Source organism: Mustelus asterias, chromosome 6 (genome assembly GCF_964213995.1).
Source record: "Mustelus asterias chromosome 6, sMusAst1.hap1.1, whole genome shotgun sequence".
Lineage (NCBI taxonomy): Eukaryota > Metazoa > Chordata > Chondrichthyes > Carcharhiniformes > Triakidae > Mustelus > Mustelus asterias.
The window spans coordinates 66517934-66534574 of NC_135806.1; the positions used below are offsets into that span (position 1 = coordinate 66517934).

Here is a 16641-nt window from a genome sequence, read left to right on the forward strand (position 1 = left end):
CTCTGATTTTCAGGTAAGCGTTCTCCAAGGCGACCTTCACGACACATGACAACGCAGAATCGCCGAGAAAAAACTGATAGCCAAGTTCCGCACACATGAGGACGGCTTCAACCGGGATCTTGGGTTCATGTCTCACTATCTGTAACCCACGACTTGCCTGGGCTTGCAAAATCTCATTAATTGTCTTGGCTGGAGACAATACACATCTCTTTAACTTGTGCTTAACGCTCTCTCCACTCACATTGTCTGTACCTTTAAGACTTGATTACCTGTAAAGACTCACATTCCAATCATTATCTTGTAAATTGAGTCTGTATCTGTGTATGCCCTGTTTGTGAACACAACTCTTCATTCACCTAAAGAAGGAGCGACACTCTGAAAGCTCGTGCTACCAAATAAACCTGTTGGACTTTAACCTGATGTTGTGAGACTTCTTACTGTGCGATTATTTTTAAACAGTGATCCTAGTTCTACATTTCCCCACAACAGGGCACATCTTTCCTGCATCCACCTTGTCAAGTCCACCCAGGATCTTGGGGGCGATTCTCCCAGCTGGGAGACTCGAGCAGAGGCCGTTTAGCCTCTGCGAGTCTCCGGCCACTAGATTTCTGGTACTGTGAGCTCCGTACCAGAAATCTGCATGGAGCTGTATAAATGATTTAAATTAGAATTAATATGTAATTAGCAGGCCCAGGACTGAAGTCTCTGGGCCTGCCAGCCTCTCTTGCCCCCGCCAGGAGTGTTTCACTCCAGCAGGGTTTACAATAGCTCCCCACTTTCGGGGAGCTGGCAGTCTGACTCCACTGGAGTGAAGGGGGGGTAATCGTGGCCCCCCAGGAGGTTAGGGGTAAGGGGAGGTGCCATCTAGGCATTGCCAACTTAGTCCCCTGGCACGGCCCAAGGGGCAAAGTGACAATGCCCAAGGGGCACCTTGGCACTGCCTACCAGGCATTGGGCAATGCCAAAGGGGCGGAGCCTAATGTCAGGCAGGGTCTCTGGGGGGTGATTGGTGGGGGTGGGGGTCACGCTGCCACTGCAGTCGGAGGTGACAAAGGGAAGGCAGCCAATGATTGGGGCTGGCCATCGGGTGGGGGGAGAGGGTGTTGGCCTGCCGGGGGGGGGTGTCGGGACTGCAGGGGGTGCGTGGGGGGGGGGGGGTGCGTGGGGGGGGGGGGGGGGGGGGGGAGATCGAAGTAGGCTATGGCGGGGAGAGTGGGCGAGGCTGACCCGGACACGTCCGAGAGGCCAGCAATCGGGTGGTGGGGGAAGGTCGCACGGCATTGGGCTGACGAGTGATTGGGAGGCTGGCATTGCGGGGCTACTATGCAAGCGCTGATCTCCGCTCTGACAGATGGGCGCATGTGCAGTGGCCTGCTCAACACTTTGCTGCCGGCCCCTCCTGTGGGAATAGGCCTCACCCCTGGATATTTTATTAGATTCACACGAGAGCACTCTGCAATGCAGAGAGTGGAGATTCATTTTGAAAATCCCGCTGAAAAACCAGCGGGAGTTACTCCAGTTTTTACATGAATTTGACACTTAGAATTTCTTTGGGAAAATCCCCCCTCTTATGTTTCAATCAAGTTGCCTCTTACTCTTTTAATCTTCAACAGATACATCCTGGCCTCTCCAGTCTTTCCTCATTAGATATCTTGCCCATTCCTATTATTAGATTAGGAAACTTTCTCTGAACTGGTTCCAATGCATTTACATCATTCCTTAAATAAGGAGACCAGTACTGCACACTCCTAGCGTGATCTCGCCAATCCCTGTACAACTGAAACATAACCTACCTGCTTTCATATTAAATTCCCCTCGCAATAAACAATAACATTCTATTGGCTTTCCTACTTGCTTGCTGTACCTACTGACTACCTTTTGTGATTCATGTACTAGGACACCCAGATCTCTCTGAAGCTTAAAGCTCTGCAATCTGTCTGCAATATGCTGTTTTATTCTTCCAGCCAAAATGAGCAATTTTACATTTCCCCACATTATACTCCATTTGCCAGATCTTTGCCCATTCTCTTAACCTATCTATAGGGCACGGTGGCACAGTGGTTAACACTGCTGCCTCACAGCACCAGGGACCCGGATTTAATTTTGGTCTCGGGTGACTGTCTGCGTGGAGTTTGCATGTTCTCCCTGTGTCGGTGTCGGTTTCCTCCGGGTGCTCCGGTTTCTTCCCACAGTCCAAAGATGTGCGGGTTAGGTTGATCGGCCATGGTAAATTGCCCCTTAGTCTCAGGAGGATTGGCATGGTAAATACGTGGAGGGTTATGGGGATATATAGGGTCTGGGTGGGATTGTTGTCAGTGCAGTTTGGATGGGCCAAATGGCCTCCTTCTGCATTGTAGTGATTCTATTCTCTCCTTTTGTAGCCTCCTTATGTCCTTTTACACAATTCATTTTCCTGCCTGTTTGTGGCATCAGCAAGTTACCATGCCTCTGGTCCTTCCATCTAAGCCATTTATATAAATTGTAAAAAGTTGAGGCCACAGCACTGATTTCTGTGACACATCCCTCGTTACATCCTGCCAGCTAGGAACGAACCATTTGTGCTTACTCTCTGTTTCCTATTAACTAGCCAATCTTCCATTCATGCCAACATGTTACCCCCTACATCGTGAGCTTCTATTTTCCACAATAACCTTTGATGTGGCACCTTATCAAATGCCTTCTGGAAATCTAAATGCAGTGCATCCACTGTTCCACGTTATCCACAACACATGACTTCTTCAAAGAATTCCAATAAACTGGTTAACCATGATTTCTCTTTGACAAACCATGTTGGTTCTGCCTGATTACCAAAATACAAGGCAAAGAGCTTGAGTTTTTCTAACTGTCTTGGAACATAATGTTACACCTTTCATAAAGGAATCAGATTTTTTGTAACCCACGGACAATGTTTTCGTACTTTTACAGGTCAGCTAACAGAAAGCTTCATGACAGCAATGATGGCCTGCGATCTGCCCTCGAAAATAGTTTCAGTAAATATAACAGGTCTTTGGTGAGTGTTCAACTAAAATGTGGTATTGATTTGTATGTTTATAATGTGAAGCATACTCCCTTATTAACTGAATCTATTATGTTTATTTGTTGAAAAGCTAAGTACTTATCTTTAAGTATAAGCCTGCTTTTACACATCTTAGTTTAGTTTGGTTGGTGTCAACTTATATCTCTTGTATTTGAGAGAGGTGAGCAGGCAGCCTGTTTCGGGGTGACAAATTTCGCTTCCAAATCTTACTCCCAGACTTGATATGTATCCAGCTACAGCTAAAACTTAAAAAGCTTTTACCCTTAAAAGGGCCTCCAGTTGTTAATCAACTCTTTCATACTTCTATTTATTCTTCACACTAAGCACAATAGAAACACAGTTGGAACTTAAACAACCTCCACACATACAAACACTTTGTCCAGCATGAATCTAACTATAGGTTTTACCCTTCCTTCCACATAAACATTAAATTAAACACACTGATGCGCGACAATCAAGCATGAGGTACAAGGCTTCAGCTATTGAAGGCTTTTATTAGCAAACAATGGAACTAACTAACACGAGGGCGGCACGGTAGCACAGTGGTTAGCACTGCTGCTTCACAGCTCCAAGGTCCCGAGTTCGATTCCCGGCTCGGGTCACTGTCTGTGTGGAGTTTGCACATTCTCCTCGTGTCTGCGTGGGTTTCCTCCGGGTGCTCCGGTTTCCTCCCACAGTCCAAAGATGTGCGAGTTAGGTTGATTGGCCAGGTTAAAAATTGCCCCTTAGAGTCCTGAGATGTGTAGGTTAGAGGGATTAGCGGGTAAATATGTGGGGGTAGAGCCTGGGTGGGATTGTGGTCGGTGCAGACTCGATGGGCCGAATGGCCTCCTTCTGCACTGTAGGGTTTCTATGATTCTATGATTTCTATGAGTACACCAATTCAGACTGGAGGGGTCCCGCCTGAGCAGAGGGTCTTATACCTCTCCCCAGGAGGCGGGGCCCGACCGGGATGTGCCATAACAACATCTACCACAGGTAAACACCCGAACCCAACAACATTATACAACCCCCACAGTGGCAACACCCTAACCCAACAGTAACATAGGAATAACCCACAGTGGTAACCAACGATGGTTCACCACATTCACCCCTCCTTTAAAAACAAAGGCCGGCGGGGTGCGAAAACAGGTCACATATATACAAAATTCACAAGTCCAGACGGTCTGGAGGACCGCACCGTCGCTGTGATCTCCTCAACACCGGTTGCGACACCGGAGCAGGTGCTTGCGGTGGCGTTCTCTCCAAAACAGCGTCCGGCTGTCCCCTTGAGGACTCCCGGGCCGGTTGACCCTGGTGAGGCGATGGTGCAGGGGATCCTGGAACCTTCTGTGGTGGCGCCGATCTCCGAGTCTCAGGCAAGCTGTACATGGGAGTATAACTGTTATGCACTGGTCCCGGTGCTGACCGCGCCACGTCTGGGGAAGAAATAAGTGATAGGGGATTCGTGACAGGGGGTATGGGAGCGACAGGAGTTGCTACGTCCCCTGCGGGCGCCAGGTCTCGAATCGAGACTGTGTCCTCTCGCCCATCAGGATATGCCACATAGGCATACTGAGGGTTGGCGTGGAGGAGTTGGACCGGTTCGACCAAGGGGTCGGACTTGCGGGCCCTCACATGTCGCCGCAGAAGGACGGGTCCTGGGTATGTCAACCAGGCTGGTAAGGAAATCCCCGAGGACGACTTCCGAGGGAATGAGAACATCCTCTCGTGGGGAGTAGCATTGGTTGCCGTACACAGGAGGGAGCGAATGGTATGAAGCGCATTTGGAAGGACCTCCTGCCAACGGGAGACTGGAAGGCCCCTGGATTTCAGCGCCAGTAGGACAGCCTTCCAGACTGTAGCATTCTCCCTCTCCACCTGTCCGTTACCCCTAGGGTTGTAGCTCGTGGTTCTACTAGAGGCAATCCCGTATGAGAGCAGGAATTGCCTCAAGTCGTTACTCATGAACGACGAGCCCCTGTCGCTATGTATGTAGCAGGGGTACCCGAACAGGGTAAAAAGATCACTGAATGCCTTAATCACTGTGGCAGTCGACGTGTCCGCACAGGGGACAACAAACGGGAACCGGGAGTATTCATCTATTATATTGAGAAAATAGACATTCTGGTCCGTTGAGGGAAGGGGGCCCTTAAAATCCACACTCAGCCTCTCGAAGGGGCGAGTGGCCTTGACCAATTGTGCCCGGTCCGGTCGATAAAAGTGCGGTTTGCATTCCGCGCAAATCCGACAGCTTCTTGTTACTGACCTGACATCCTCCACCGAGTAGGGCAGGTTGCGGGCTTTTATGAAGTGGTAGAGTCGGGTGACTCCAGGATGGCACAGGTCATTGTGGAGGGCCTTCAAGCGGTCCTCCTGCATGATGGCGCATGTTCCGCGCGAGAGGGCATCCGAGGGCTCATTGAGCTTCCCTGGACGATACATAATATCGTAATTATAGGTGGAGAGCTCAATTCTCCACCGCAAGATCTTATCATTCTTGATCTTGCCCCTCTGCGTGTTACTGAACATAAACGCCACGGATCGTTGATCCGTGATCAGGGTGAACCGCTTCCCCGCCAGGTAATGGCGCCAGTGTCTGATGGCCTCCACAATGGCCTGAGCCTCCTTCTCCACCGCTGAGTGCCGAATTTCGGGGCCTTGAAGGGTGCGGGAAAAAAACGCGACGGGCCTGCCTGCCTGGTTTAGTGTGGCGGCCAGGGCGAAATCAGATGCATCACTTTCCACCTGAAAAGGGATGGATTCATCCACCGCGTGCATCGTGGCTTTTGCAATGTCGCTTTTCAAAGCCTTGAAGGCCAATTGGGCCTCCGGCGTGAGTGGGAAGGTCGTGGACTTGATGAGCGGACGGGCTTTGTCCGCGTAGTTGGGGACCCACTGCGCATAATACGAAAAGAAGCCGAGGCATCTCCTCAGTGCTTTTGTGCTAGCGGGCAAGGGAAGTTCAGTAAGGGGGCGCATACGGTCTGGATCAGGGCCGATGACCCCGTTTTCCACCACGTATCCAAGGATAGCTAACCTGCGCGTACGGAATACGCACTTCTCCCTGTTATAGGTCAGATTCAGGCGAGATGCAGTGCGCAGAAAGTTTTGGAGATTCGTGTCATGGTCCTGCTGGTCATGGCCGCAGATGGTGACGTTATCCAGGTACGGGAAGGTAGCCCGCAACCCGTTCTGGTCCACCATTCGGTCCATAGCACGCAGGAAGACCGAGACCCCATTGGTGACACCAAATGGAACCCTAAGAAACTGGTATAGACGACCATCCGCCTCAAAAGCCGTGTATTGTCGGTCCTCTGGGCAGATGGGGAGTTGATGGTAGGCGGACTTAAGGTCTATGGTAGAGAACACCCGGTACTGCGCAATCTGATTGACCATATCAGATATGCGCGGGAGAGGATACGCATCCAGCTGCGTATAACGGTTAATGGTCTGACTGTAGTCGATGACCATCCGAGGTTTGTTCCCGCTTTTAACCACCACGACCTGCGCTCTCCACGGACTAGCACTGGCCTGTATGATCCCTTCTTTGAGGAGCCGCTGAACCTCAGATCTGATAAAGATCCGGTCTTCAGCGCTGTAACGCCTACTCTTAGTAGCGATGGGCTTGCAGCCTGGTACCAGATTCTTAAATAAAGAAGGTGTGGTGATTTTTAGTGTGGAGAGATTGCATGCAGGGCGCTTTGGGCAATTTGGAGGCTGCGGCTGATTCCCTACTGCCAGTGAAGGGAGTGGCCCACCGTACTGTAGGATCACACTCTTCATGTGGACCATAAAGTTTAGTCCGAGGAGAATTGGCGCACAAAGGTGCGGTAACACAAGGAGCCTGTATCGCTTGTACATTGTGCCCTGCACCTCTAGGGTTACCATACAACGTCCTTGGATCGGTACAGACCGGGACCGTGATGCCATGGAAATTGTCTGTTTGGCAGGTAGAACCCGGAGTCCACACCTTTTTGCAGTGTCAGGGTGAATAAAACTCTCGGTGCTCCCACTGTCAAACAGACAATACACAGTACGACCATTTACCTTGATGTTCATCATGGAATTGTCAAGCCTGTGATGCTTTGTCTGGTCCAGAGAGATCGACGCCACCGTTGGCCCCTGGGCGTCACTGCATGCAGCCGAGGTTGATACTGAGGACCCCTGCTGGTCGCTCCTAGTCGTCGTTGACCATGATGGCCGCCCCCATGAATCGCACGTGGGTGAGGGCGCCAAGCGTAGCGAATCCTGGTGGTCTTTCTCCTCCTCCGTCAGCCACAATGGCGTCGTCCTGGGTTCGCACGTGGTCGGACCTCGTGGGTACTGCGACGCCGAAGGAGATTGTCTCCGCTCTGGAGGGTCACAGGCTGCACTGCCGTTTTTGGGCTTCGACTTGCAAACTTTAGCATAGTGCCCCTTTTTACCACACTGACTGCAGATCGCCGTTTTTGCAGGACACTGTTGCTGTGGATGCTTGGCTCCGCCGCAAAAATAGCATCGCTGGCCGCCTGGAGCTGCCGCCGCCGTCGGATCGATATGGGAGCGCGAGCCCGTGGGGCGAGGAGGGATTTGTGCTTGCTCCTGCCACGTTGTCTCCACGTGGTCTTCGGGGTACAGAGCCAAGCTTTTCGACGCTGCCTCCAGCATCTCAGCCATCTCCATCGCTTGGGTCAAGTTGAGGTTCCCTTTCTCTAATAGCTTAAGCCGAATGTACGAGGACCCTACCCCTGCTACGAACGCATCTCGGGCGAGGTCGTACATATATTGCTCTGCCGACACATCTTTGCAGTCGCAGCCCCTGGCAAGCTGCAAGAGCTCATTGGCGTAGTCCTCCATGGTTTCGCCCGACTGCCGACGTCGTGTAGCGAGGAGGTAACGAGCGTGGATCTCGTTGGGTGGTCTCGTGTATCGTTTCTTCAAGAGCTCGATGGCCCTCGGGTAAGTGGTGGCCGCACGAATCGCAAGATAGACCGTGTCGCTTACCCTCGCGTGGAGGACCTGGAGTTTGTCGTCGTCTGTAGTAACAGCTGCAGAGGCTGCCAGGTAGTCTTCGAAACACTTCCACCAGTGGTCGAAGGTGTTAGCGGCACCGACCGCACATGGGTCCAGCGTCAGACGCTCTGGTTTTAGTATTTGTTCCATACTCCCTTTACTGTCGAGAGTTTTATGTTTGCTAATAAAATTGATGCGCGACAATCAAGCACGAGGTACAAGGCTTCAGCTATTGAAGGCTTTTATTAGCAAACAATGGAACTAACTAACACGAGTACACCAATTCAGACTGGAGGGGTCCCGCCTGAGCAGAGGGTCTTATACCTCTCCCCAGGAGGCGGGGCCCGACCGGGATGTGCCATAACAACATCTACCACAGGTAAACACCCTAACCCAACAACATGAGACAACCCCCACAGTGGCAACACCCTAACCCAACAGTAACATAGGAATAACCCACAGTGGTAACCAACGATGGTTCACCACACACACTTAAAACTATAACTTATTTCTAATGTTTACCAATACAAATATAACTCCCTTAAACTGCCTTTGTTTTTCTAAATATATCTCCCAGCCAATACCACCAAAACACATTAGCTGTCATTTATTTCATTTTGCTGTTTTATGACATTGTTGTGAACAACAGTGACAACAGTTTAAATGTACTCTGTTGGGCGTTAGTCATTTTAAATCATCCAGACGAGATTGAATATTTATATAAACTAATTCATTTTTGGTCCCAACTTACGCAGAGTCACGCCATGCACGTGAAACTTTGTTTTGTATGTTAGCTAACAGGTTGGTAATTTGTAATTAAACTCCCAATTTGGTGCTAATAATACTGTGGTACCATAGTATTTTGTACAGAGAGCTTGTACTAATTTTGAATAGATTTGAGGTAGCAAAAATGCACTTAAGTCTTTACAGGCATTAGAAAGGGATATGTTTGAACTCGAGACCATGAACTGAAACAGTGTAATAAACCGCGACTATCCGAAGTCCTCCAACTAACAATTGTCTGAAGAATGAACACAGGACTTTCACATGCAAGTACTTTTATGTACAAATAATCAGAATTTTCCACAATATTGCAGCGTGCAGCAAATCCCTCGCCAGGAAATGCCATGTTCAGAAGCAGCCCAAAGCTCTGTGGGTGCCAGTCTCCTCAGATTCCAGTATATGACAGGTGAGTATCTTTGCACATCATCACGGAATCAGTACAATTTCTGTTTAGGAACCAGCTAAACACTTTAGGATGTCCTGAAGTTGTAAACTGTGCTTTATACAATGTGAAGTCTTTCCTTATTTTGGCTACAGCTACTATTTTCTTTCCTTCTATTTTCAATGTGAGGTGCCCGTAAGCTCTGCTTGGTGTCTCCTGATAAATACGTAGTTGAAATTCATAACCTCTTTATTGGCATTAAACCACATTTATCAATTCTCTGGTATAATGTATTGGAGCCTCAATCCACTGTAACACCTTACTATTCTCTTTTGTTAGAAGAAAGGCATTTACTAAGAAAAATAATCATTAGATACCATGGAAGATAAAAGTTACTGTAAATATAGTGCAACTCACAAGATTGGCTTAAGTTCTGTACTGATCAGTCTGATTATTGTAAAGCAAAAAGCCTGAATTGTTGAACTGTCTTTCCTTGGCTTCTATCATTATTTTATCCACAACCCCATTGTGTTAATTATTGACTGGCAGCTTTTTGCTACTTGTTGACTGTAATCTGTCTATACTCTGGTGAGTTCAGAATGGGGTTTGGAAGTCCATTCTGAACTAGACCAAACTTCAAAAAATAAAGTAGGAATCCCTGTAGACGGAACCAGTGCTAAAAATCTAGTTGTGTAACAAGTACACTGACATTGTGCTAAATACTAATCAAACCATCTACTAAGTAAAGAATCATATTATGACCAGCAAACAGAAACATGTTTATAATTAGGGAGGCACAGAACACTTATTGAATACTGACGCCTACAGTTATTTGTCATGTATTGACAAAAGTTCCAATTGATTCTTAACTATTAAAGGCCTAAGTTTCTAGAATTGTATGAAGCAGCTATGTTTTATAATTAATATAATTACTGCTCTGCTATATATTACAATTAATTAGCACAATTACTGATTCTATGTCTACACCCTAACTAAATATTAAAATGCATTTAATATATCTTTATTTTATAAATTACTTTAAAATAAAAATGTATCTGATTCCTTATCATGGTGTATTGCCCATCATAGAAACATTCACCAGTTGGCCATAATAGAACCAGTTTGCAGAATGCATTCCTATTATCTATTTAGTTCAGCACTGCAAGACCTATACTCTCGCAAGTTGCTCAAAAGATGTGTCCTGCTGGTCCAAAGTTTCATGAGGATAAACATTCCAGTGATTCCTTCAGTTGAAGAGGTTCGCGTTAGGTTTCATGTATAAGATCTCATTCCTTTGACTCTAAACTTCAAAACGCAGACAAACTACCATAATTGATTTTGATTATTGTTCTCAATAGGTCATCCAGATCCTCATACCTAGATGAAGACATGGAGTCACTGGCTTTGTGTGACCCCATGCGCAGGGTCAGCTGTGAAGTTGAAAGCTTAACTGAAAGCTGCTTTGACAGTGGCATGTCCACAATGAGAGATTCAAATGATTATGATTCTGAGGGTGAATTCAAACATCAAAAGAATTTTGAAAGGGAACATTGTCCACAGGAGGCCTTTGGAGAAGATGCTTCAGACACAGACGTAAGCATCCATACGAGTAATGTGATATTTTAATAGAAATCTTTGGTATACTTTAAACTTGTTGATCTGCACAAAAATTAATGATTTCTTCTGCGGAGAAATGGGTTATAAATGAACTCTTGATTCTGTATTTTTGATCAGATCGAAAACAATACACCAGGTGAATGACCAGTTTTAAGGTGGTTAAATGTTGGCCCTAAATGATTGCTAAATACCAGTGTTGCGTTAATACAATAACAGAGTATGCTACTGTGTTTGTGCAGTTCAGCTGCTGTGATTGAGATTGGTTTTGAACACAATATTCCCTAATCAAAGCAGAATTTATTCACACGGACAGAAGGAAGGGCAATTGGAGGATTACTCCAACTGAAAGAGCACCAATAATTTATTGTCACGAGGCTGAGATCTCTTGAATGAAATTAAATGCATTGATTGATCAGGTAATTAATCATTGGAATTCTAAATCTTCACAATGCGACTATGAACAGCCAGACACAGCTGCGGAGCCTAGAATCAGCCACTGTTCAATCACTAATAATTACTGTGAGATTAAGTGATGCTAGCCACCTATTGTTAGCTCTGTAGGTTAAAGTACATATGTGATTTATTCGTAGGTGCCTGAAATCCGGGATGAAGTAGCTTTTAGCCAAGACAGTACAAGCACTGTTCTGGAGTGGAAGCCAAGCCATGCAGTGAGCCAGAGCAGTTCTGAAGCCTCTTCATCACAGGGCTGTAACACTGCATTTTCATCACAGGTAACGCCTGTTAAAAATTTTTCGATGGTTGTCAACTTGTGTGTGTTTACATTTTCCTTCTTCAGTTAAATGAAATTGTTACATTGCAAGTCATTGAATCACTGACTTGATTTCTGATGGTGATTTAACAAATGATGTCAAACTTCCTTTAACAACAATTACATATTGGGCAAAACTATGGTTGATGGAGTTCAATATTGGGAAGTATGAAGACATAACATACACTTTTTGGAGTTGAAAAAGAGGAATTGACGTGCTGTACAAACTTAGTTTGTATTCCTTCAAGTTAGAAGCTGCAAGAGTGAATGGAAGACCGATCAGTAAAATGCTAGAAGAATCTGATTGGGTCGATACAGATCCAATTGGAGAATTCAGAACAAGGGCACAATCTTAAAATAGGAACTAAACCATTTAGGAGTTGAATCAGGAAGTATATCTGATATCAAAATGTGGTGGCAATCTGGAAACCTCTCTTCCAAAACCTGTCAAGACTCAGATCAATTAACTCTTGATAGGTAATGGTACTGAGGGAAATGGAACAAAGGTCAGTAAATAAAGTTGAGGTACAGATCAGTGGTGATCTAATTAAATGGTGGAACAGGCTCGAGTGGCTGAATAGCTTACTCTTCCTATGTTGCTATTCCTCATTTTCTGTGAGTATTAAGAAAGTATGTCACGCACATTAGAAATAGAATATTATGGAACTGAACGGTTTACAGCACAGTTTTCCCAAGTTATTGTGTTTTTCTTTTTTTACTCTGGAAGCTGGCTATAGAGTAGCAGAGTAACGTACTGATGGTTAATTTGATGTTGGCACTAATTTCAAGATGGTATTAAGATTTTCCACGCTACCTGTGTTGTTCAGTTCAATTATAGTGTAATATTCCGTTTGCTCTCCTCTCTTAGTCTCTCTATAGCATGTGCTTTCTTGAGCTTGGAGGACAAGCTGGAGATCTGCTCCTGATTCTCTACCAGTGCCACATTATAGTTGTCTGCTCAGTGATATATCGGAGCATTTCCTCCTCTGTTTCCTGCTTCAAAGGGTGCTGTTGATTGAGATTCAGATCTCTTTGTGAGGAGTCACGGGTGTAAATCAATGATGGCAGTACATTGCAGTCAAATATAGCAGCCAATCTACATTTAACAAGGTCAAACAAACAACTGTGAGATAAATAAACCAATAGTCCATGTGATGGTGTTAGTTATGGGTTGAATATTGGTCAGAGCACTGGATATCATCTTCTATTTTGAGTGCTGCCGCAGAATCTTATGGGTGGAATTTTCCCACATTTTTTCAGAGTGTCAGGCTCTGACTGAAAACTGATGTACAGCTTTGCAACAGCACAGTTGAGATTTTAGTCCAGATCTTGAAGCTCTGAAGAAAAAATGAATGGGCAGGGTTTACACGGTCAATCGGGCAGGACAGGGTTTGATAGAGCTGGCAAGGCTGGCTCCCCAGGGATTGGGATGCTAAAGAGTGCCCTGATCAGCACTAAAAATAAACTCCCCCCACTGTGGAGGTATTGGTGGCTCTCATCCCCACACCTCCTATGGCTAAATCATCAGTGGCTCCCATCCTGCCACCGCACTTTTGTCAGGGACTCATCCCCCCCCCCCCGCCATTCACTGCCTGCTCCCCTCTCCATGGCTGCAAGTTCCTCCCTTAATGGCCTTGGCATTATCTAACTCCGTCTCCCCCTCTCCCCCCTCCCCCCCCTCCCCCCCCGTCCTCCCATCACACATAATTGGGGAAACCCCCCCCATGTGGTTCCCCAGAGAGCCCACCCCTGGCACTGCCCCTTGGCACAAGTTGGCACTGCCAGGTTGGCACTGTGAGATTTCCTGATTCCCTCTGTTTTCCGCCGTGTCACTGTTCTCTCTGATGGCGAATGTGGGCTGAAAATCACCGTGTGTATGTGCGTCAGTAAAATGCAGACACATACGATCTTTAATATTTTGTCTGAAAAATTGCACCTGTGAGAATGCAGCAATTCCTCAGTGCTGCGCTCAGTATGTACCTGACACATTACTAGCTTGAAAAACTTGAAATGGGATTAAATGTAAAAGCTTTTCAGTGTCAGTCTTGGCTCATGGTAGCACTTTCACCTCTGAGTCAGAAGATTGAGTACTTAAGCCCCTTTGCAAGACTTGGACATGTTATCAAGGCTGAGACTTGAGTGCTATCCTGTCAAGAGTACTGTCTTTTTTTTCAAGATAAAGTGTTGAACAAGAGAGGATCCATCTGCTCTGTCCAATGCAAGGAAAATATCCCATGTCACTATCTGAGGAAAAGCGGTGGAGATCTCCTGGTGTCCTGATCAATATTTTGCCCTCAAATAATTTCACAAATTGTCTCATTGTTTGTGGCACCTTGTTGTGTGCATAGTTTCCTACATTACAAAAGTGACTGGTTAAAAAACTCATTGGTTGTGGAGTGCTTTGGGCTGCTCGGAGTTTGAATGGTGCTGTATGTATGCAGATTACTACTTCCACAATTTGACTAATTTATAATCTTGAGTTGTAAGTTTTCCCATTTCAACAGTCAATAGCCAGCCACAAAATTGCAAAGACTAGAAGCAGGCACTGGATAATCAGTCAGATAGAGTGAAGCTAGTCTTCTACCTTTACCTCTCTGGGTTACAGTATATTTGTGATTTGTTTGTCTGAAATCCAGAATGAGGTGACTTTTAACGAGGACAGTACAAGCACGGATCCAGACTGGAAACCCTCTCAAGTAGAGAGCCGGAGCAATTCTGGAGCCTCTTCATCAAGGCGCTGTATCTCTGCATTCTCACCACAGGTAATGCCTATCACTCATTTCTAAACAAAACTCCACTTCCATATCAAATTGTTGTATTGATCTGTATTTACTTATTTGGACTTTTTAAAAAATAATGACACCATGCCACTGTGGTTAGCACAATGGTTAGCATTGCTGCCTCACAGACCAGGGACCCAGGTTCGATTCCCGGCTTGGGTCACTGTCTGTGTGGAGGCTGCACGTTCTTCCCATGTCTGCATGGATTTCCTCTGGGTGTTCTGGTTTCCCCTCTCAGTCTGAAAGAGGTGCTGGTTAGGTACATTGGCCATACTAAATTCTCCCTCAGTGAACAGGCGTCAGAGTGTGGCGACTAGGGAATTTTCACAGTAACTTCATTGCAGTGTTAATGTAAGCTTACTTATGACACTAATAAATAAGCTTAAACTTAACAGTGATTTAAAAAGGTGCTGAATTCCCTGGTGACATCAGGAAGAACTCATCAATCTGTTGTCAATGTTAAATTGGCTGATATCAGCCAGGCAGGAGTACATTCTTGTCTCCTGAGCAAGGGATTGGGAAATATAGCTACAATTTTCATGAATTTAAGGTGATTGCAGCTGGAAAGTGACTGTAGGGTGAAAGGAAGTCAGGCCTTAGTGTGATATTTAATGTTCTTTTCCTTCTTTCTACCCCAGCCAAATGCTCATCTCTTTCCATGATTTAAATAGTCTATAGACACTGACAGTAGTAATACCTCTGGGATCCTTTATCCTGCCATAACTTAGGCAAGGATTCTGCAGAAACACTAAAACAAACGCAAAATGGAAGTTTGGGCCAGATATCGAGACAATCCTCATGGAAATTCTACCCCTTCTCCCCAGGTTCGCATATTGTGCAAAATGAGGTCTATGAAGTTAAAAATATAGATCAGTATCAGCTAGTGGTGCCAAAAGAAGGGAGGAAAATAAATACATAAAATGGATACTTGTGTTTAAATGCCTGCCAGCAAGAATTTGTTAGCAACATGACCATTTAGAGCTGATTTTTTTCCCATTAGATCTCTAAGCTCCATCCAAATAGATCTACATGTTTAGTCTATCTCATATTGCACGTACAGTTGGGTTAAAAATAAATGTGGGATACGGAGAAATAGAATAATTTCCAATCTGACTGTTGCACTGCTCATTCATGTAAATGGATGTGGACAATAGGTGAACCTGATAAAAGACTGATCCACTCGAAAGTCAAAAGTGATTATTTTGCTTGGCTCGGAGCTCATAATTGGCCTTTGAAAGGACCAAAGTCATTCTGATTCAATCTTACCCTTTTTCAGCCTAATAGCACAACTGGGAACTTCAAATATCCTCAGTCAGACAAGGCTTTCAAGATAGTGCTTGTTGGGGACGCAGCCGTGGGCAAGTCGAGCTTCCTTCTACGACTCTGCAAAAATGAATTTCGTGGGAACACCAGTGCCACTTTAGGTATGTTTCATCAGCTTAAACAACTTGTTTCCCTTAATTTCCTCACATCTTGATCACATTGTCAGTCAGCTCCTTTAGCCTTGACTGCCTATTTTATAAGCATCCGTCAGAATACCCATTGTTCATGTAGAGGTCATTGAGTCTCTGTCCAGTCTCTAACCCAGAAAATCCATCGGGGCACGATCCTGACGGTTTCATGAGGACCATGTCTTGCTATGGACTGTGCTTTCCATCTCACTAAACTGTACTTGCCCAGAAGACACCTATGTCATTCTGTTCAACCAGAAACCCTGATTTAGCTTCGATGCCAAACCCCACCTCCATTGCCAAGCCTGGAAACCTAGAAAGAGCTGGCTGGTTTGAACAATTCACTTGCAGAAAATGAAGCATTGTGCTTTCTCCACCCAACCTAAGTGGGCCCACTTGCAGCTTCAGCAAGCAGATATGCCTGATTTTATTGGGTGTAGCGGCATTCAAACTTGCCTCTTACTCGGAACAAGAAAATGGGACCACCCAGTGTAGGGAGTCATTGGTCCTTCCCCTGACTTGGGGGACTGTAGTGATGGATGTTCTATCTGATAAGGTCCCAAGAAGATAACCTTGCAGCAACACTGTATATTTCCTAAACCTTCTGTTGCAGCCACAAGACTTGAGCATTTTCTAGGCCTCTGTAGTGCCTTCCTTATCTTTAAGGTATTAGTGCTTCTTTATATTTCATAAGTTGCATCTGTATAGAACTTTTCATGGTGTCATGACATCCAAATAGTTTATATCGATTGAAGTACTTTTGAAGTGTAATCACTACTGGAAGGAGCTGCAACAGTGAATTTATACCCAGCGATATTCCACAAACAGCAGTGAGTTAAATTACCAAA

The 16641-nt window shown here is 45.8% G+C and overlaps 1 protein-coding gene across 1 annotated transcript in view; it reads left to right on the forward strand.

Moving 5' to 3' along the window:
- Positions 1-16641, forward strand: part of rasef (RAS and EF-hand domain containing) — a 69050-nt gene that overhangs the window by 35409 nt on the left and 17000 nt on the right. Inside the window, exons 8-13 of the mRNA XM_078215400.1 lie at positions 2926-3010; positions 9109-9200; positions 10535-10769; positions 11384-11524; positions 14199-14324; positions 15619-15766. Coding sequence (XP_078071526.1) covers positions 2926-3010; positions 9109-9200; positions 10535-10769; positions 11384-11524; positions 14199-14324; positions 15619-15766 — 827 coding nt within the window. The remainder of the gene's footprint in view (positions 1-2925; positions 3011-9108; positions 9201-10534; positions 10770-11383; positions 11525-14198; positions 14325-15618; positions 15767-16641) is intronic.